At 53.5% G+C, this 20,379-nt stretch overlaps 6 protein-coding genes across 6 annotated transcripts; 3 read left to right on the forward strand and 3 right to left on the reverse strand.

The window, feature by feature from the left end:
* Positions 1-1,489: 1,489 nt before the first annotated feature.
* On the forward strand, positions 1,490-3,968 carry INS49_013374 (uncharacterized protein; the record flags this gene model as incomplete). Its single annotated transcript, XM_043174073.1, has 2 exons — positions 1,490-1,550; positions 1,888-3,968. 2 exons carry the CDS (start codon positions 1,490-1,492, stop codon positions 3,966-3,968), a joined length of 2,142 nt encoding a protein of 713 aa, XP_043021018.1.
* A 287-nt stretch (positions 3,969-4,255) lies between these two features.
* On the reverse strand, positions 4,256-5,249 carry INS49_013375 (uncharacterized protein; the record flags this gene model as incomplete). The annotated part of the gene is made up of 2 exons (XM_043174074.1): positions 4,256-4,746; positions 4,841-5,249. 2 exons carry the CDS (start codon positions 5,247-5,249, stop codon positions 4,256-4,258), a joined length of 900 nt encoding a protein of 299 aa, XP_043021019.1.
* Positions 5,250-6,747: 1,498 nt separating this feature from the next.
* Positions 6,748-7,314, forward strand: INS49_013376 (uncharacterized protein; the record flags this gene model as incomplete). The annotated part of the gene is made up of 2 exons (XM_043174075.1): positions 6,748-6,840; positions 6,931-7,314. The coding sequence occupies 2 exons, from the start codon at positions 6,748-6,750 to the stop codon at positions 7,312-7,314; spliced, it is 477 nt and encodes a 158-aa protein (XP_043021020.1).
* Positions 7,315-8,633: 1,319 nt separating this feature from the next.
* On the reverse strand, positions 8,634-11,405 carry INS49_013377 (uncharacterized protein; the record flags this gene model as incomplete). The annotated part of the gene is made up of 3 exons (XM_043174076.1): positions 8,634-8,893; positions 8,966-10,846; positions 10,907-11,405. 3 exons carry the CDS (start codon positions 11,403-11,405, stop codon positions 8,634-8,636), a joined length of 2,640 nt encoding a protein of 879 aa, XP_043021021.1.
* Positions 11,406-15,391: 3,986 nt separating this feature from the next.
* Positions 15,392-17,923, forward strand: INS49_013378 (uncharacterized protein; the record flags this gene model as incomplete). The annotated part of the gene is made up of 1 exon (XM_043174077.1): positions 15,392-17,923. One exon carries the CDS (start codon positions 15,392-15,394, stop codon positions 17,921-17,923), a length of 2,532 nt encoding a protein of 843 aa, XP_043021022.1.
* A 506-nt stretch (positions 17,924-18,429) lies between these two features.
* Positions 18,430-19,848, reverse strand: INS49_013379 (uncharacterized protein; the record flags this gene model as incomplete). The annotated part of the gene is made up of 1 exon (XM_043174078.1): positions 18,430-19,848. The coding sequence occupies one exon, from the start codon at positions 19,846-19,848 to the stop codon at positions 18,430-18,432; it is 1,419 nt and encodes a 472-aa protein (XP_043021023.1).
* Between the last annotated feature and the right edge of the window lie 531 nt (positions 19,849-20,379).

The raw sequence follows: 20,379 nt of genomic DNA on the forward strand, positions 1-20,379 counted from the left end.
TCGTGATTTCTGACTGAAACATATGGGAATCGTCCAATTTTCCCCCGATTGTTTCGCCGCGTGTCAGGCAACCCCACGTGGGTACCAAGTACGGCTTTTCGCCGTGGCGCTCTATAATGTCATCCAGAGATCGGCGCGCCGTATGAGACCGGTACATCCAATGCAAGCTTAAATGCAGCCTGTCCACCCAGTGCCCGGCGATATAACTTACCTGTAGTCTGTTCCCAAAGAGCCTTGCCAGGCCGGACAATGCTGGAAGGACATCTGTTGGATTTGTGAAGGATGACGTCGTGAAAGCTTCGTAGCGTTTTATGACGTTTTGCCACGTTCGACGTAGATCATCTTTGCTTTGGAGGGACGTGACAGAAATCGAGTCGACGGAGCCCGCGGGCCCATTCTTGGACACATACTGACTGTCTCGACCAAAGTACACGCCAACGTTTCCATATACAATGCGCGCGCCCGCGAGGGCATCTTTTTGGAAAGTCCATCCCCTGTGAGCCCATTGGGTGAACCTGAAATCACTGTGAGGGTCATTGATAAGATTCTTTTTCACAAGAGAACCGACTTCACTGAAACATTGAGTGAAATACAACCTGAACGAGCCGCTGATGTCGGGGCGGCGCACAGATTGGTATGGAATTTGCAGCCCAGGTCTCTTTGGGTTGAGAAAACCTTCTCTGCAGGTTCTTCTAAAGTTGAAGACGCCGCAATGAGAGTGACGCGTGCTCTGCCACTTATTTCGTTCATTTGGCTGCATTATGTTTGCCAGTCTGACACATCGCCTTGAAGAATGCAGAGAGCGTCAACCCAAAGGTACGGTATGGAAAGGCGCCGCGTGGCTTTCACCGCATCTTTCAACACTGGTGACAGGGCGTCAAAGTCTAAACTTGAAGTCTCGAGACGATGCTGCAGGTTTTTGCACGTAGTTTTTGTCTGAGATCTTGCGTCTTCGCTAGGACCCCAGCAATAGCTTAGGGCGCAGTATTGTGGTCGTTTGGCCAGTTCGCTCATGATGGCTTTTCGCTCAACCAGGCGCAGGCTATTGACTCCCACATCTATGAGCCTCTCGGGCAGAAAGCTTGCATTGCCGTGGTGACTTTCAAGACTATCAGGGTCTTTCTGCACCTCTTCGGTCAGGAAGGAGGTGATCTCATCATCATCGTAATTTTGCACAGCGGGAGGCATAAGGGCAAGCCATTCAGCCACGGCTTTGTAGTCTGTGACGACAAACCAGAAATTATTAAATCTATGAATCACGAGATGTAGATCATGTTGCTTACTCGTATTGGCTTCCACTTGAAAGCGCAAGCTCACAACTTACTAATCTTCAAACGTGGCTCTGACGAACAAAACCCTTAGAGGGCGTAGGTCCGAAAATGATACCTCGGGCCTATAGAAGAAGCTAAGACCAACCCGCTTAGCACCAGAGTTTGCAACGTTCCCCAGATTCGAACGCTCCCAGGCATCGTTGAATTGATCAGACAGGATGCCCTCTCGTAGGACCGCGCAAAACTCGCAGCCGGCTTGGGCCGAATTGAGCAGACGGGGTAAGTAAGCAAAACATATAGAAACTCTTTCACGCCCAGAGTTGACGCCTCAAATGACCACCGCCAGTAGAGAAAATAATTCGGTCTCGGTTACAAGATGCGGATGTGGATGCACTTTTACATGATGCATAGGTAATTGGCAGAAACAATTCTGTCCAAATTGGCAAAGTGCTGTGGCGGAGCTGAAATGCCCGATTGGGCTTGAGCCGCATGCCGAGGTAAGATCTCTCTCCCATTGTCGCGTGACCTCAGCTCTGCCCATCGCGAATACCATCATTGTCCAGATTATGATACTCGGGCATGGGAATGACTGCTTTGATTGAATCCTGTGCCGTAGGGGCCGCTGAGATCCTGAAGGTGGAGCAGGTCTCGAAAGACCTGTTCGTGCTCACCCTGACCCGGCGTAACAAGTCCAACCTCTTAGCTGAGGGCATCGACAGGCTCGACTCCGGCCGCGAAGAAGCCGGTCTCATCTTGTACAATCTCCAGACATGGGCGCCAGACGTGGCAGAGCGGTTCCAACCCCGGACGTCGGACGTCATCCTCGACACGCCGTTCCGCCTGATCTGCTCGAGCCCTTCAGGCATCCCGTTCGACGGCGCCTTCGCCATCAGACAGTACCTGGCGATCAGCTACAGCTGGCACAGCACCGATTGGAACTGTCCCGGCACGCCGCACTCGGCCCCTGAGCCCGGTGGCCTGTGGCCCATCGGCAAGCGCTTCGCGGACGCGATCCTGGGGCTGCGCGGGCACCCTCGGGAGGGCATCTGGATGGACCAGATCTGCATAGACCAGGATAATGATGATGAGAAGCAGAGGGCCATTGCGTGCATGGACATCGTCTACAAGTCGTGCCGGCGACTGGTCGTGCTCCTTGAGGATGTTGAGCTCACGGATGACGAGGTTGCCCTGTGCAGGCGGTATGACGTCCCTGATTTGCGCTTTAATATCGGTGCACAACGGACAGACAGTGAGACCGCCGTACTCATCTCTCTGTTTGACAAGGTAGCCAGGGCACGGTGGTGGAAGCGGGCCTGGTGCTTCCACGAGTTCGTCGTCGGGGAGCCTTGGTCCAACAAGAGACACCAGGAGGTGCACAACACCGTCTTTGTCCTGGGACATGGGGTAGACAAAACCATCTCCATACAGTGGCTAACACTGCACTCGATCCTGGCGACGGTGGTGATCGAGGTTGACCACGATACGCCAGACAGCGTCTATGTCAGCCCGATTCTGTCGGGGCTCGACGACCGCACGTCTCCGCTCCGCGACAGCCCTGATCGCAAGGCCGGGGCGACCAGGGCCAGTTTCATGGGGAGGTTCAACAGCGTTGCTCAGACGAAATGCTTAAAGGCGGGTGATCGGCTCAGCGTGTGCATCAATCTACTTGGCCTTGGCCTAGCCTACGTCCGGGGTGAGGAGCCCACCGAGGACGAGGTATACTATCTGGCGGTCATGTTAGCGTTGGCGGCTGGGGAGAAGGCTCCGTTGTCTTTCGCCTACGTGGAGCCGCTGATGCTGGGCGGGACTCAGTCATGGCTGATGAGGCCCATAACGGCAACGGACACGACACTCCGCAAGTTCACTCTCGGAGATATGGAAGGCATCCACAGCATCTCACCGGACCGGCTGGAGCTAGATCTAGTCTTCTTCAGACACTCCTTCGAAAGCCCCACCGAAGAGGAACTAAGCAAAACCTTTACCGTCTTCCCAGATGCGATCAAGAGCACGCCTCCGCCCCTCAAGAGAATAGGGCCCAACCCCATGCAAGGCCACCGACCCGATGAGGAATTAGAAAAACCTCGTCGGCAATTCTTGGCGTCCGTCATTGCCGGAGGGCGCGGCCTGGCTAGCCGCCTGTGGGCGCAGCTAGAGCGCGACGTGGTGAAGTACAACTACAACACCGGCATTTTCGCAGATTTCCAGTCCAACCAAGATCTTCGATCGAGCGCGGAGAGCCTCATGAAGCTGCTGACCTGCGACGGGCTCAAAGAGGACAACTCCGAGGACAATTTCACTGTTGAAGCTGCTCTCGCCTTCCTGACATGGATCACGGACCCGCGGTCTATCTACTGGATCTCGTGGTCCACCTCGCGGGCCGCGTGCAGCCGAGATGGCGAGCAGGCACTCACGACCGGGTTCTCTGCGACCAAGAATTTCTGGTCCATGATTACGGACGAGACGACGCCGGTCGTGGTGGCGGTCCCTACGGATTTGCTAGAGGTGGATTGCTCGTTGACAAGGGCGTGGGTCTTGGTGCAAGTGGGTGGCGAGCAGGAAGAAGTGGCGTGGAAGGTCGTAGCAAAGTGTTTGTTGTTGGGGAACACCGATTTAGCCAAGGAAGTGAGGAAGACAGAAAACGGTGAACATTCTGAAGCGGCTGTAGAGTTGAAGAAGAGACAGGTTGTTTTGGGGTGACAATCGCAACCTGTATTCACATAAATATCAGACTAGAACATGATTCCTTGGCTAAAGAAAAGGAGAAGGCAACGATGGATGCACAGATCCATTTCTTTGCGTATGGAACAAGAAGATAGTCTTTTATTTAGTTAGTCCTACTAGGCGTTCTTCAGTAGACTCATCCTCAATGTCCGCAACATCGGTCTTCGTGATGCACGCTGTATCACATTATAGCCGCGCATAGGAGAATGGAAAGGAGTCTTTTTCCGACTTGAATAATTTACAAAATATGGCTGACTGATACTCTAGCTCACTTCCACCTTGGCCATGGTTTCCAACACCTTGCGGCAGATCTCCTCAGTCCGCTCATCAGCGCATTTATGCTTAGGCAGATCCTCCAGCCTCTGCCGCCAGAACTCCCAGCGCTCGACCGAGAACCCGCCTCCCGACCATTCTCCGTCCTCGTCCTCCTCGCCCAGCTTCCACAACGGCCCGTGAGCGCCGCTCCCGCGGCAGTGGCCCTCATGACAGGACTTCAGCAGCTTCGCGGCTGTGTCACGGCTCCGCAGCCACAAGGATGACGCCGGGAGCAGGCTCGCGATTACGTTCTCGGCGGGTACCTCGTGCTTCTTCTTCTGCTTGTTGACGTTGTCCTCGAGCGCGAGGACGATGGCGTTCAAGGCCTCTCTCCGGGAATGTCGTACGCCTGAAGCATCGAGCTTTACAAGGAGCCCGTTCATGTTGTACCACCGACGGGCATGCTCAGACCCTGGGCTCATCTTCTTAGGGTCGAATTCTAGCCGAACATCATTAGCCGGGCAGTCCGTATTCTTTTCTAGAAGGGCGGAGTTGCTATGGTTGGTGCCACCGGGCAGCCTAGATAAACTCACGATGCCATCGTTCTGAAAGCTCCGCGCCCATAATGGGCAAATTCTGCCAAGCGGACACCTTGTCCTTGCCGTCGCTCGAAGTCACCTTGGTGGGCAGCTCCTTGAGCGCGCACACCAGTGCTACGAGGCGGTCCACGGGCTCGGAAGCCTCGATCTGAACGCCCAAGCGGAAGTAAACGTCCCAGAATGTGTGCAGGAATCCCCAAGGGTCGGGTTGGGGCTCGCCCTCGCTGCCCGCCAGCAGCGAGTCGATCTGCGCGGCCGCTGCCGTGGCGGTTGTCTGCGACTCAGGGGGGACGTAGGAAACGAAGACGGAGAACAGCTTCTCTTCCAACCCACTTGCGGCATGTGGACTTGATTCAAGATCGAGATTGAGGGAGTTGGCAATGAGAGGATCGGTGGGCGCCATTTTTTGGTTGCTCTGATAGAACCAGTAATGCGTGCAGAAGGAAAAGAGCTCATGCGTACAGAAGGGAAACAGAAGTCAACGTTGGGCAGGGTGCATTGAGAGCTTCTTCAGATGGTTGAGGATGCGATGTAAGCATGTCTTACAGACGATCTTTATGCTTGGCGCGGCGTCGGTGTGCAAACGGTCGGGGCCTGCCTCAAAAGCCGCCCCCAGACTGCCAAGACATATTACCTCATGTGAGGCTGAAGTGCATTCCAGCTAGCCATGAGTTGTGGGCTTCGGGGTGAATCGTTGCCCTGTCTGTCTCAAGCTGAGTGAGCCCACCCCTATTGAGGAATCCCCGCACACACATATTAATCGACTCTTCCCTTACTTGGATTGAGACAGACCGCGAGGAGCCGATCAGTAACCGTCGATTACTGCATCGGTCAAAGTGATCTGCAGTTGCCTTGCGGTCTTGGGGAAGGATGATTGATGTCTTGCTAAAAAGGGTATTCCGCGGAATAAAGACCGCTGAATGCTATCCATTCTTGTCACGCTATCAGCCCGGTTAAGACTATAACTACTGTACACACACACTTGAGATTGGACAGCTTTAGAACCTTGGGGCCAAGGCTTCCAATGTGTAGAAAGTTTACAAAGTTCTACGCATCTGATCTGGAGACAACTGAACCATTTGAACACGGATTTAGAACTCTGATAAGACTATAATATTGCTAGATGTTGTCGAGACGGTCCGGAAACTGAACAAGTGGAACAGTTTGCTTACGGATCTTCATGCTGGAGCAAAGGAAAGTGAGGAAACTCTCAAAGGTCTGTCCGTCTGGTTCCGGATGCATGGTAGTGTCGCATTATTGACGGCAATAGATCCTTCTCTTATGTAAACACTGTCTCACGAACCCCTCTTTTGCAGAAGAAATGCGCGAATTCTCATGACCAAACCCCCCTTACATACGAGGAGGAAAGCGATGATGATGTGCTGTCCCACCCAAAGCTTGAGCTGAGTGGTCCGCTCGATCGCAGCTGATGCTCTCGACCATGGTTCGTGGTCACCGTCTACGCCGAGCTGCGTGGTTGATCTGTTCCTGACGGGAACTCGCGGCCGAGCTGTTCAAAGCCTCGTCGTATTCTTCTCACAACAGCTCGAAGGGGTGCCGACTTCCCGGATGGCTGAGTAAGTGTCAATGTCCTGACGTGAGACCTCAGGTCCACCTCGGTGTGTCCATACATGACCTGAGCATCCTGTCAGGAGTATCATTCCAACTTCTGAAGATCATCTACCTAAACAGAGTCTGTGTTTTAGAATGAGGATGTCCTCAGAGAGAGGCAGTGTAGAGTCGGAAAATGCATAAGAGCAGCTTGCTCGCAAGCATTTGAGGAGTCAAGGAACTGAATGTAATTCAACAAGCCTCCATCACAGCAACCTTTCCAAGAAATCACAAATTTGTTCCACTCATCACTGCTTGCTGGCCATACAATAGAGCCTACTCAATTCAAGATGGTCAACGTCAAGACTCTTTTCATGGCCTTCCTGGCCACCACAGCAATTGCCAACCCCGTGGGAGTCCTCGAAGAACGCGCCGGTGATGCCGTCAGTAACACAATCAGCTCTCCTCGCACCCAAGCCTCCCAGCCGCCATCTTCTGTTCCACACACACGGATACTGACAACTACTTCCCAGGTCACTTGTAAATACAAGGACGAGGCAGGCAAACAGCAATCCGTCACCTTCTCCACCTCGTCCGCCAAGACCCTCGCGAAGAAGGCCCCCGCCGGCACCGCCCAGACCGCCAGCGGGTACCCGCACGAGTACCAGAACTTCGACAACATGAAGTGGCCAAACTCACAGTGCAACTCCGCCAAGGTGAAGACGCTCGAGTTCCCCATCTTCACGGCCAAGAACAAGCAGAACACCTTGTACGACTACACGAAGAAGAAGGACAACAACAAGCCTGGGCCGTGCCGCATGGTCTACGCCCAGACTGGCGGTGCTTTCTGTGGTATCATGTGCCATGAGAGCATGGTTGAGAACGACGATAGCCGTGGTTTCAAGCTGTGCAAGTAGAGGTGAGTAGTGTTGGCCTGGGTGGGCTTTCTCCTTGGTCAGGGGCTCGGGGGAAGGGTTTGGGGGTGGTTGCAGAGTCTGTAGGCTGGTATCTTTGTCGCTACGCTGGAAATGTCAGGACGGTTTATCAAATACTGGCATAGGACGAATTCATTTGGCATGACAGACAAAGCGGTGAGAAACCAACCAGTTGACACAAGTGACTGTCTACAATGATATCAAGTGGTGGTGATATGGTCCTACTCAGATGTCAATCGTTGGTCCTTCTAATTGTACCTCACCCTGTGTCATCTCAATCTCTCAGGGTTTATAGAAGTCAAAGAGGGTTGTTCAGCTGTATTTTGTAGGCTATCCATATCACTTAGGAGACCGTTACTCCTTGATGAGTTATTTCCTTGAAATCTCTTATTCAAGACTGAGGGTTTTGACAGTCTAGTTCCTTATACAGGCTTACTCAAAAGTCTGGCAGGGCTATGTTCATCCGGATGGCCACTTCACTTTATACCTAAGTACCTAGGTACTTAACCTCAGCCGTTCTCTACCACGAAATGACAAACCAGTTAGTTATACACCACCGTGAACATTTCACCACTTATAGGCGAGGAATTCTGCTCTTGACTTGTGGAAGGAACATCATCAGGATGCTTGGGTGTTTACCAGCGAGCCCGTGTCTCTTCGATGCCGTCAAGCAGCTCAATTCCTAAGCGGAAAAACAGAAGGACCATGTCACCCGATCAAGCCAGTACCACAAATATAGAAGACCAAGCAGCACGGAGGAAAATATGATCAAATTCGTCCTTTAGAAAACCATCTCCCCACGCCGCGACATGCTTTCTCCAAGGACGATAATTATGTTATGCCAGACCGGGACAAATCTTTTCTCCCATCTTTCTTTCTTCTTTCCGTATACACGTTCTCGTACAGTCAAGTCTGTCGGTCTGTTTTGTCTTGGAGTCGGTCGGTTCCCCCTTCCATCCCATATACCATGCCACACGTCTCTTCCTCCGACCCCAGAACTCTGTTGTTCCAGGTCTTCATCCCCAATCAACCCAAGATACACAAGCTAGAAGACGCCACGGATGTAGGGCTCTTGGTTTCGCTAGCCAGATGCTCGACGTCGTCGAGTTACCTCTTCCCACTCAGAAGATCCCCAGCCCCTCACAACTAGCAACAAACGACCGCATCTCCCTACTCATACTCCCACTACTATTCCTCCTCCCGCCCCTGGGGCCGTGCTTCGGCGGCGTGGGCGGGGGCGGCGAGTGTTCTTCCTCATCATCATCATCAAAGACAGCGAAGCGGGGCGTGCCGGCCAGTCCCTACCTGGCAAACACCTTGACCACGCCGTCGCCCCCGCCGCTCACGACCCACCGGCCGTCCTGGCTCCACACCACCGCGCACGCGCCCTCGCCCCGCATGATGCGGTGGGACGTGATCTCCTGCGTGCAGCTGCGCTTCTCGAGGGACCAGAACCGCAGGGAGGCGTCGTGGCCGGCCGAGACGAGCTCGCGGCCGTCGGGTGACAGCGACAGGGCAGAAATAGATGCAGGGTGGGCGACCATGTTGTATGTACATTGGCCTGTGACACGGTTGTCATTAGTAACCTCTCGAAAAGAGGGCCATAGATGTGCTATGATGGTGTCCGACTTACCGCTGTTGGCATCGAAGAACCGAATATATTGGTCCTCGTGGCCAGAAATTATGACACCTTCGACACCGCTGCCCGCCATCTGCCTTCCACCGCCAGTCGGTCCCCCGCCGCCCGAGTTAGAGTCCTCCTCATTGCCGCCATGGCCTGATTGATGTTGACCCTGGTCAAGACCCGAGGTAGTAGCGACAACAGTGTTGACACTCGTGTTGATCGATCCATCATATGTCTCTAAGCTCGCCATGCTGCCGATCTCTTCGCCTGTTCGGGTATCATAAACAACAATGGCAGCATCCGAGTAGCTGACAACAAAGTTTTCACCAGAAGCACTCAGTGCTGTTATGCAGGTTGGCGACGCCGTAGAATTGGGCCGAGAAATGGTGTGCACAAGGGTGTGATGGAATGGGCTGTTGGTTGCCATTGTTGGTTGGGGACTGCTGGGGAATGCGGATCCGGAACTCATGCTATTGCCGCGGACTCGCCCACTTCCACCAGCTCTTCGGCCAGCTGAGGCCGGAGGTGGTTGTGGGCTGGTCAGTTGCGGTGGTTGGCTGACAGCCCAAAGGCGGACCGTACCATCGGCCGCACCAGATGCGACAAGTATACGGTCTGGGGTCCCGTAGGGGTTTTGTTGACCGAACACAGCGCCTAGCGTCGCAGGCAGAACACAGATTGTCCACACGGCATCTGTATGGCCGTCGAGGGTGGCCTTCGGGTCCACTCGTCCGCGTTCCCAGACCCTGATGGTAGAATCTTGGCCGCCCGAGAAAATCCATCCGTCTCCTTGTGCTCGACCGCCTGTGGAAAAGTTGGGCGACGGCGACCATGACGACAAGCAAAGAACAGCACCATTATGGCCACGGTGCGTGAAATCAGCTTGTACATCCAAGTCGGAGACTGCTGAAGCTGCATTGTATGAATGCGGACTGCCTCGGGGAATGTGGAACCGCTTGATCAGGCCATCGTCGCCCGCCGTGCAGATTTCGGGCTCGCCAGGGCTTCCGCCGCCCGAGAAAATGAGGGTCCGTACTGTGTTCAGGTGGCCGCGAAGTCCGAAGCGAAGCTTAAAGTTGCCGCTCTCCACTTTCTGAGCCAAAGCGTTCAGTGACATCTCTTGCTCCCCGCTCCTTCGTCTTGACAGTGAGCTCTTCCTTCGGTGCGCCAATGGTCCTCGGTTCGGCGATTTGGGTAGGTTGTCGGCGGTCGGGAAAACATCGGTATCGGGTCGATTTGAGGTAGACGGCTGGGCATGACCGGCAGGGTCTGGGAACGATGAGTCGTTGAAATCCCATCCATCAGGGTCTATCGCATCTGGTTTCGCCCCATCGAAGCCGACTCTCTCGGACTGAACAGGAGGCTTGGGACCTTGGTTCGATTCTGGGGGTACCTCGTCAATCATCCGGCTGGTGACTGACGCAGATCCGGGCCAGTCCGGAGTGCTATCGTAGCCCTGTTGGCCTTCCGCAGACCTCACCATTGGCTGTGCGACAGCTGCTGGCTGGGGCTGCTGGATATCGGGATTCTTTACCGACAGCTGGCCACCAGATTGTTGCTGCATTGGTTGCACATGGTTGCTCATAGCAGCCGGCTGCCTTCCCAGAACTTCGCGCAAGTTGTTTTGAGCCTGACGATACACGGGGTCCATCTGCTGCTGGTTGTTGGGCAGCCCGTAGCCCTCGCCTTCTCGCAGGTCCTCTAGGATTGGCAGCGGGGGCGATTCGCGTGGAGGCATGGGGTTTGCAGGTGTGATCATTAGGTAGGTGAACTCGGCTTGGCACTGATCGAGGAAGGTCTTGAGTTCGGATCGCTGCGATTCGTCGTCGTCTATGCGCTCGAGATCCACACCCAGATCCTGGGACGCGCCAGGAACCTTCTCGGACGCAGCTGTACATCGTGTCAGTTCGAACGTCGATAACTTGGGAAAGGAGGCGTCGCCAAACTTACACCGCAGTTTTGCCTGTATCAACTCTTCACGGTCCAACTTCTTCGGCTTGGCGCTCTGGTCTTCCACTTCCTTCCCACCGGCAGCGGCCTTGAGTTGTGCAGCCTGGTCCTTAACTTTAGACTCGAGTATGGCCACATACTTCTTCAAGGCCTTCTGTGTTGCATCAGCACGTCTCGCAGCGCCTTCAAGGTTCGCGATGCGACCCTTCATCTCCTGCTTCTCGATCTCCCAGGAGTTCCTGTCGCGCTCATGGCGGTGCCATTCGGTCTGGAGGAAGCGCATTACACCTTGCAGCGTATACTCGGTGGCCTGGGGCTGTGCGCCCGATGGGTTGCCATTGTTGAGCCCGCCGGGGCTGCCTCCCTGACCGCCAGGGTTCATTGCGCCGGCCATATCTCCCGTTGGGCGACTGGGTATGAAGTTTGGAGTGCGTGGGCTTCCCAGCACAACTCCGTTGACGTGGTTCCCGTTCGCGAGGAGGTAGGAAGGTAGGTTCATGCGAGGGGCGCGGTTGGTCCGACGACCAGCACGCTGGGAGAGCTACCCAGGGAGGTGTTTGTCGAAGGAGGCTATTCCGTCGCCCTCCTCGAGTCTCACAGCGATGGCTCCTGAGTTGTGACGGGTTTCTCCTCACGTCGAGTGGGAGATTGTCCTTGTTCGCAATCGCATTTGAGCCGTGGGACAGGGGTTCGGCTGATGTCGGACTGTCAAGCAGCATGCAAGATGCTGTGACAGCTTCGTGGCTTTTGGACGCAGTATGACGAGACGCAGGTACGTCAGTCGGGCCACGACACGCAACGACTCGTTGGCGGTCGCGGTGACTCGTCGCGTGGGGAATCGGGCGGATTGCCGTCTCGATGGGGTCGAAAGAGATGAGAACTGCGTGGTATCAAACACCTTGAGCCGTCGGCCGTCACACAGTCGTTGCGTCGCGGCAATGATGGGCTCTAGTCGTGGGAAAACTCGGCTGATTGTCCTCTTGATTCCCCCCAAAAAGCACGTCGGCCAGGGCGCCAGAGCTCCAAAAGGCTGGGTGCCATTGTTGCCGCCCACCAGCACGGCAAAAGCGGAGCTCGAGCACCTGCCCTGCGCCAATCATGATTTGCCAGGGTCGCCCCTGAGCCAGCACGGGCCACGTATCTCCCTCGAGCTGATCCCTGCTACTAAGTCTCCTAACCCTGACTTTGTTGACGACAAAGCTGAGGACGTCATTTGAGAATGACAACAGCAATCAAGACAACCCACACAAGAATCTCGTCTCTTGTTTGAGATCGAAACCAACATGCAGCACGTACTTGCTGAATGTCTGCCAACTTCTATTTTGCATAGTGAGAAAGTCTAGTACCATTCTCAAATAAAGTATTTATTGACCAGACGTCTAGAGCTCAGTCGCATGCTCAATGTTTTCAGAAAATCCCACGCGGATGAAGACTTGGCACTGATCAAGTCCTAAGAACTGACGACCACCTCGCGGCCGTGCGGGTCATACACTATTGCCCATAACGTTAAACGATGGCTGCCACTCACGGTGTCGTCGCAGGACGCTCAGGCCGCACGTGGGCACTCGGTGGCAGAGATATAGTGGTGCTATCCTGTCAGAGTACCATAAAAATGTCAGTAATTCCGATTTAGGTAGTACAATGTTATGGATCACCCACCAGCTCAATTGAATCAATATGTGGGTTGGAACGAGAAGAAGCCAGGGTTTGAGGCGCAAAATGTGGCTCCCCCCGTGCACAACAGGGGTGGCGTGGTGCAGTGGGCACGCGAAATTTTGTACTGTCGAGACATACAGCTGACCAGATACGCTGCTCAGAAATTGGTAGTAATTCCGATCTCCGCGTCTGTTTGGCCCGTCTGTTCCGCCATCTTCGGATAAGGAACGCAACCCCGGGAATGCACATGATCAACACGGTGACCAGTGAAAGGTATGCCTCCATGCTTTGATTCAAGGCCATTTTTGCGTTGTTGTAAGTGGAAACTCGATGTATCTCCTTATGGTTAAATGGTAGAGTTGTGTCTGGCTTAGTTGGAGTATGCTTATAAAAGAGACGAACGGTGAAGGCAGTAACAGAGGCGAGAATCGGATTGCAATGACCTTTTATGGGTTTATCCCAAACAGTCGAACCAAATTGAACAACAGAAAATAGCGAAGGGGAGCACCTAGATTTTGGATTTTGATATTATCAGCCACAATGGGCTGCGGCCGTGAAAGTTCGGCTGAGACAAGAGTCCCAATGACTCTGCAAGGAAGTGATGGCATGCAATGTTCATAAACGATGACCTTGAGGGCCAATCAGAAGCTCCAGATTCTGGGTATGCCTCTTATTGCAAGCCACTGAGACCCTGCAACACCACCTTGAAGAGGACCGAGGTTAAGGTGAAGGTCTCGAGGCGATGGGGCGGGATTGACGATGCGGCCATCGGAGGGCTACGGTGATTCGGCATGCAAGAGCCTCAGTTGTGGCTTGGTTCCCGCAGACCTCGCGACCTGACGCCCATCACGTTCATTTCCGAATATGGAAATTTTGAAAAGTGATCAGCCCCATCTCCGCAATGCCTTACAGCGTACACGGAATCACAGAGCCAGTGTCCACCTCCAGATTGTGGACAGAACCCGGAAGATGGCGAGCCTTGTAGACGGCGCACAGCCCCTGAGGCACCCGTGCATTAGTACACGATTTTGAGGCCAATGAAGGCCTCCAGAGAATGGTTAGCTGCAGTTGACCAGGGATCGACGTGGCAGCGTCAGCAGCATATGTCATAATACTCGGCTCGGGTGTGCGGGAAGAGGAGTCTTAGCGATCAACCTTGCGTTGCATAGCTCCCACAAATACCAGGGTTGGATTAGGTAGTCTACTCTTTTGCTGCCAGTGAGAGAAAAACCCGCTTTGGGAAGGTTGGTACCTAGCTGTAGCTTTGCCACTTCATGTCATGGACGGGTCAGCGTCACTTGAACAAGTTGCTTCCTCCGAACACGGTGGCACTACCTTCATACAAAAGCTTGTATCTGTTAACACGGACCAATAATCTTATAATGTGATCGTCCAAGCCTTTGGGCATTCTTTGCGCCGTTACACAATATGGTCTTCAGGCTGTGACTGGTCAGATTTTGGTCCGCTGCATATGTGTTGTCCTGGACTAGGCCAGCTTCGGATGCCGCCCAAGAACGTAGCCTGCATGGTTCGCATTCATTGTGTTGTTTGAATGTCTGCCAAGAATGCTTTCATGTATAAAATTGCAGTCCGCCCTCCCGTTGAGACAACTTCCAATGCCTGACTCTTGCGTTCTCACTGTACCTTACTCGAGTCCTACATGTTGAAAACTTACATATCCTATTCCATGATTTATAAATGCCAATTCTAACTCCAAGAGTGACCTTTCAAGATCGAGCCTCTACGTTGTTGAAGGCTGAGCCTTACTACATGGAATCATGAGTCCACCGTCATCTGCCGAGCCAAGCGTCACAACTCTTGAAAGCCTGTGGCTTCAGCACAAGGATATACTTCATCGCTTATACATAATTGAGAACAAAACCCTGAGCCAGGTGAAATATGCCATGGAGAGTGAACATAAATTCCCGGTACTAAGGTTGGTGTTTAACGATCTTTACCATTTATGTGAGGAGTCCAGTCATATCAGGCTCTGACCCTACTAGGTTACACGACTACGAAATTGCCCTTCGAGAGCTTTTGAAGCTTAGAAAGAATCTGAAGAAGGAAGATTGGTATTCCATAGGAATTCACGTCTCAAATCGGAAGAGACAAGGCAAAGGGAGTGAGGTGTTGTGGAACAATATTCCCATGACGGCAAGGAAAGTTCGGAAGGACGTCCTCAGGAACCGAAAGCTGGACCGACTCTGCTATCAAAGTAGTAAGCTTATACTCTTGATCTCCTCCATCTCAGAACTTCCAGAGTTGGCTGCTGAACTAGGATGACAGGAACAGCTGAGCTACCGGTCGGTGTGGTTATCAGGACCCCTCCTAGCTCACCGCCGGGGCAACTAGCTGTCATCGAACCTCCTACAGGACTTCGTTCGGATACAGAGCACGTCGTTTCGGCATCGCCTCAGAGTATTTCAAGCATCTGCCAAGTTGATTCATTCAGCTGGGACGTCGAGGCCGCGCATCTCGACCCGACTCACGATGGTACTTCACGATTCCGGCAACTGCGCAGCAACATCCCATTCAATCGATTCATGTCAGAATTGCTGGAACTTGGTAAGTTAAACTAGGAATGGTGAAGGTTAAGCACATAAATCAGAACTAACCAGTTTCATCAAAGCAGCAAAATCACACCCTCTGATCATCGATATGCCAGCTGAATGGACTTGGACGCCCGGACCCCGGATATTTGGCAGCAATCCGTCCCTGGACGTCCTTGCACGTGTCACTTTTCAGCTGTCGAACAAATTATGGATAGACTGGACAACCGACGATAACAGCTGGTTCCTACATTGGCTGGGAGTATCTGCCGACGTCACGATGCTGAGAATATTCTTCTCCATCAAGTCACCAACAGTCTGCGCAGCGTATGAAGATTTGTGCCAAGCAGCCACGTATCTCAGGCGATCGACCGCTGCACGCATGCTGTTCGAAATCCAGGACACAGTGAGAAAGAACAGCCCTATGACTGCTGACGGGGTACAATTTCTCGAGATTGCGGTGAGATTCGGATCCAGGGTGGATGGCATGCTGGACGTTGCCAAGCGTGCGTTGAAGTCTTCAGCGTCGTCATATGAACGATCGCACGGTGACCGACGCGACGCCCAATGCATTGAGCAACTATTTTTCACAGCGGCAGCTCGTCGGGATACAGCAATCATGGAGACTCTCGTCGACGCTCTCGGATATTGTCATCATGAGACCCATTTTGAGTCCGATAGCGCCATACGGAGGATATCTCTCGTCATGCGCCAAGTCTATGCCTGGGATCCCGAGGAAGTCAAAGACGGTTACAACATCGTCGACTACATTCAGCTCCTCGTAAAAGGCGGCATACTGTTACCAATCATCCCAGCACGGTGTTGCGATGATGGCCGCCCCAAGGTTGCGATTCGTAACCCTTCAGCAATTACAATGGATGAACTGGTCATGATTAGCCCGCCGAACAAGCGAAGAAAACTTTATTCTGTGGTCCTACGGTACAGCGACCAGCACAGAACGTTTGTAAACAACGCGGGCGTGTTCACGGCAGCGCTGGGAGGAGCCCGAGGTCTGCTGGATTATCTTCAGTCACGCAAACAGAACGATGCCTCCGAGATACGCGCAACTATGCAGGAATGCTTGTTGTTTGCCGCTAGCCTGAACGATACACAGACTGTATCGGCCCTGATAGAACTGGGAGTAGACCCTGGAACTGGACTCCTGTCGCACAACCAAGAACCCTATCGCAAGGGAGATTTATCATGGAATCCAATGATTGTTGCAGCGGCAGCTGGGAGTCTGGAGACCTTGAATTTGCTCAGGGAGACTAGCGATTTGGATCTATTCCTGGAGTCGGCTCCTCTCTACGAAATATGCCACGTGGAGGATCCCCAGACCAAATACTGGGATGTCGAGGGCAGAGAACTCCGTCGGCTCGAAAACTTGCGCCGACATCTCCTATTCAGTCACACGATTGACTCGGACGCCGTTGTTGCGAACGGTACGGTGAATATTCCCATGCTCTGTCGCAATGACTTACTCACGCCCGTCTCGAGCTGGCTTAGTCTGGACGAGCAGTCGAGGTTTTTTACCGTCGAAAAGCGGCGTATCAAGACAATCGCATTTGTTCGAACGGCTGCAATGGTGCACAGAGTTGGCGCCAGAATCGATAAAGAGATAATCGAGGCGGCTTTGTGCTATTGCCCGGAGACCTGGCCCTTGCAATGCACCAATGTGGCATATCACCCATGTGATGTCCTGCTGTTGGACGGATTAGTCGACGCAAATCTTGACTATCACGAGAACGATATGGATCTACTCCAACTTAGCATCCGTGCTCAATGCAGCTTGGCAGTCGTGGAATTCCTTCTTAGCAAGGGACTCCGTGTTCATTCTCGGGCGGCCGTGCAGTCTGGGAACACCATGTTGCATGACGCACTGCTCAGCGAGTCTCGCGATAGGTCCAAGATCGTGCACCTCTTACTTCGCGAAGGCGCAGACTACCAGCATATCTCAGAGGGACTTTCAGTTTTGGAGGCGTCGTTGCACCGAGGCTTCTCGCAGGCGGCCGGCCCTTATTCAGACTATTTGGACATCTTCACCCATCTTTTTGAGGCCGGTGCTCCGGTCCGACACAGAACACGGCCACAACCCGAGACATGGAACCCCCTGGTATGTCAATTGATACGTGCCGGAGCGGAAGACGACATTATTCTCCGGGTCGTAGATGCGGGGGCAAGTTTGAATGAGCAACGCCGTGTAGTCTACATATCGATGCCGCTCATAGAGGCCATCTTCGGCGGCCGTGAGAGACTAGCTGAAGAGCTCATTCGCCGTGGGGCAGATGTCCATGCACCAGCAGGTGACGATGGGGGTTTGACAGCCTTGCAGGCCGCTTGCCGACACGGTAGCTCGTTCCAATTCATCGAGTCTCTCATCAGAGTGCATGGAGCTAATGTCAATGAGCCACCCGGCGAAAATGGTGGCAAGACTGCCCTTCAGTTCGCCGCAATGAGTGGATCCTTGTCTTTGGTAGAGTTCCTGCTCGACCACGGCGCTGACGTAAACGCTTTAAGCGGCAAGTACGAAGGTCGGACGGATCGGACGCGGGTGCTTGATGTTGCCGCCTGGCTTGGATTCCTAGACATGGCTGAGTTTTTGCTGAAGGCTGGTGGTCGGAGTGGCACCCCTGGTCTTGGTGGAGCCATTCATTTGGCCAAAGTAAATGGCCATTTTGCGTTGCTCTCGGTCCTACTAGAGTGGGAGAAGCGAAACGGCATGAGGATGCTCGAGGAAGAAGCTGAGTGGCAGCAGCAACACCCTGATGCCGCCAGTGAGAGTGCAATGCAGCGTGCGTACATTGGCGCCTGACTAAGCCCCCCTACAGTTCCTCTGGGTGCCTTCCTTTTTGCTTAAAGAGATAGCGCCCAATTAACTTGAATTGACGTACTTGAGGCCAGCTGCTATGTCTCTGATCCCTTTCGTGACAGCCAGCTTGCTTTCAAACGGAGTCAGAATGACGAGGGTCTTTCTAGTAAATTTGGCATAGCTCACAGAGTGAGGATGATTTCCACAGTCACAAATCTTTGAAGCTATCAAGACTGATTATCGGTGGTGGTCATGCTGTCAACCGACCAACAGTGTGAATTCTCCTATCTCGACGTGTCCTTGCTAAAGCTACACAAGACGTCAAGCACATAAGGAATCAGCTCTTTAGTGTCAAAATGGATAAGTAAGGGCTGGAATCCATGAAGTCATATTCTATCCCAACTATGTGTGTTTTACATTTGCAGTGACATGCAACTTCAAACTGGATTATCTCCAATGTTTTTGATTAACATTATAACTATTCTAAGTCGAATAATTGCATAATCACATTAAATTAATTTTGCAGAGGTCGCACAAATGCTTGTAGCAGTGGCGTAGGCCGAAATAGGGGGCTCAACAGCCAGCTTGGGCGTGTAAAGGAGGAGGGAGAGAAGAGCGATCACGACAGCATTCTCAGTAGCGAGGAAGTTGCCGAGGTTAAGACCAGTGGCGAGGTATTGCTTGCACAGGGTGGTCAGGTCGACACGGCTGGTTTGCCCAGGGCCGGCGTGGGTCAGAGCATCCTGGATGAGGGCGAAAGTGATGGGATTGTAGAGCATGCCTTCGTGCGTGTAAAGGGAGCCGGCCACGCCGCCGGGGCATACCAGCTGAACCTCGTTGTTGGTGATGCCGACGCCACGAGCGTCGAGCAAGTACGCTGATGCACCTGTGCCTGACTGTGGCTGGACAACCTCGTCGAAGAAACCAGAGTACAGGACGGTAGTGGGGACGTAGCCGCTGTCACCGCCGTTGGCGCGCAGGGTGGTGATGAATTTGGAGAAATACTCTTGCTGGAGGACAGATGGGTCGTTGGTAAGGCCGGTCAAGTCGGCAAAGTCGGCGATAACCGTGCCCTTGTAATCGGGGGAGATGGCGACGTGGTCACTGGTCACATTACGGGTCGACGGCCAGTACTTGTATGCCCACTGAGAATCGATGTTCCCTTGGGACCAGGCGATCATGGAGACGTTGCGAGAAGTCAGTGAGGCAATGTAGTTGATAGCGTACGCGGCATACTCGGCGTTGCGCTGGGCGTCGTTGAGCAGCTGTCCGGGGACGTTGACCCAGACGGGGTCTGCGTAGCTGACACCGGTCAAGAGGGGAATTAGATTTCCGGAAAAGGTCTGGTAACCAGTGTTGCCAGTGCCGGGAAACAAAATGACTGGGGGCTTCTCTCCGTAGGTGAAAGTGGATGGAATATGGATGGCCTGGCGCAAGGCAGTCTCAGAGAGGGAGTAAGGTGCGTCGCACGCGCCCTTCTTAGGGTAGACGGGTGCCGGTGGGTTGGGGTTGCTGTTGGTGAGACTGTTGGCAGCAGTGAACTGGCCGAGAGTGCTGGTAAGGAGTGAGTTGATGTTGCCGACGACAAGACCGTTGGCAGCAAGTGCAGCGGCGTATTCAAAGAGACTGGAAGGAGAAGCTGATTGAATGGCTGCAAGGGTGGCGCTGGCCTGAGATACATCGGTAGGGGTGGCTGTAGCTGTGACTTTGTTCAAGGCAGAAGTGAGGGCGCCCAGGTTCCCGGCGCTGACAGCAGAATTAATATCAGAAAAGACAGGGCCCAGGACCCCACCAAGAAGGCCACCTATGAGACCCCTCTCTTCAAGACCCGAGAGCGAAGGTGCAGGTGTGACCTGAGGAGCAGGTGGAGCAGCAACGACTGAGCCAGCGAGGCCAGCGAGGGCAATGGCGATGGGTGCGGACCTCATCTTCTTGACGCGGTAAGAGGTCGACTTACGAAAAGGCTGGGAGCATCTGGGCCTGCGATGTCTACGAAGGAGAATACATAGTCTCTCTTACGACTATAGCAGGACGACTTGGAAATATATGCTCGGCGATTGACATTGTTTACGCTAATGCGGGGTGACTTGTAAGCATAGATCAATGATAGACTAATTACAATTCTAGTGCTAAATGATTTGGAAAGTGTAGATCTGATGCCGATCCCGTTGCGATGCCTCGGAAAAGAAGAACTCCACGCCCCAGACGTTAGACTCGTGCACGTGTCGTGGTAGAGGAATAACATGCCGATCCTACCTCAACCCCCCCCTTTCGGAGAGGCTCGGTCGCTAGCGCGACTCCGACCAGTTCTCCTTACAGAACGGGAACACGAAAATGAAAGAGGAGTTGAGTGTCTGCAACGCTTGTCTGTTGATCGCTTAGGTCCTACTTAGTTTCGCACCGGGCCCGTGGCGTCGGGGACGGCAACACCGAGATGCCAAATCGGAGCACAGACAGAA

This window comes from Diaporthe citri, assembly GCF_014595645.1.
Source record: "Diaporthe citri strain NFHF-8-4 chromosome Unknown scaffold_7, whole genome shotgun sequence".
NCBI lineage: Eukaryota > Fungi > Ascomycota > Sordariomycetes > Diaporthales > Diaporthaceae > Diaporthe > Diaporthe citri.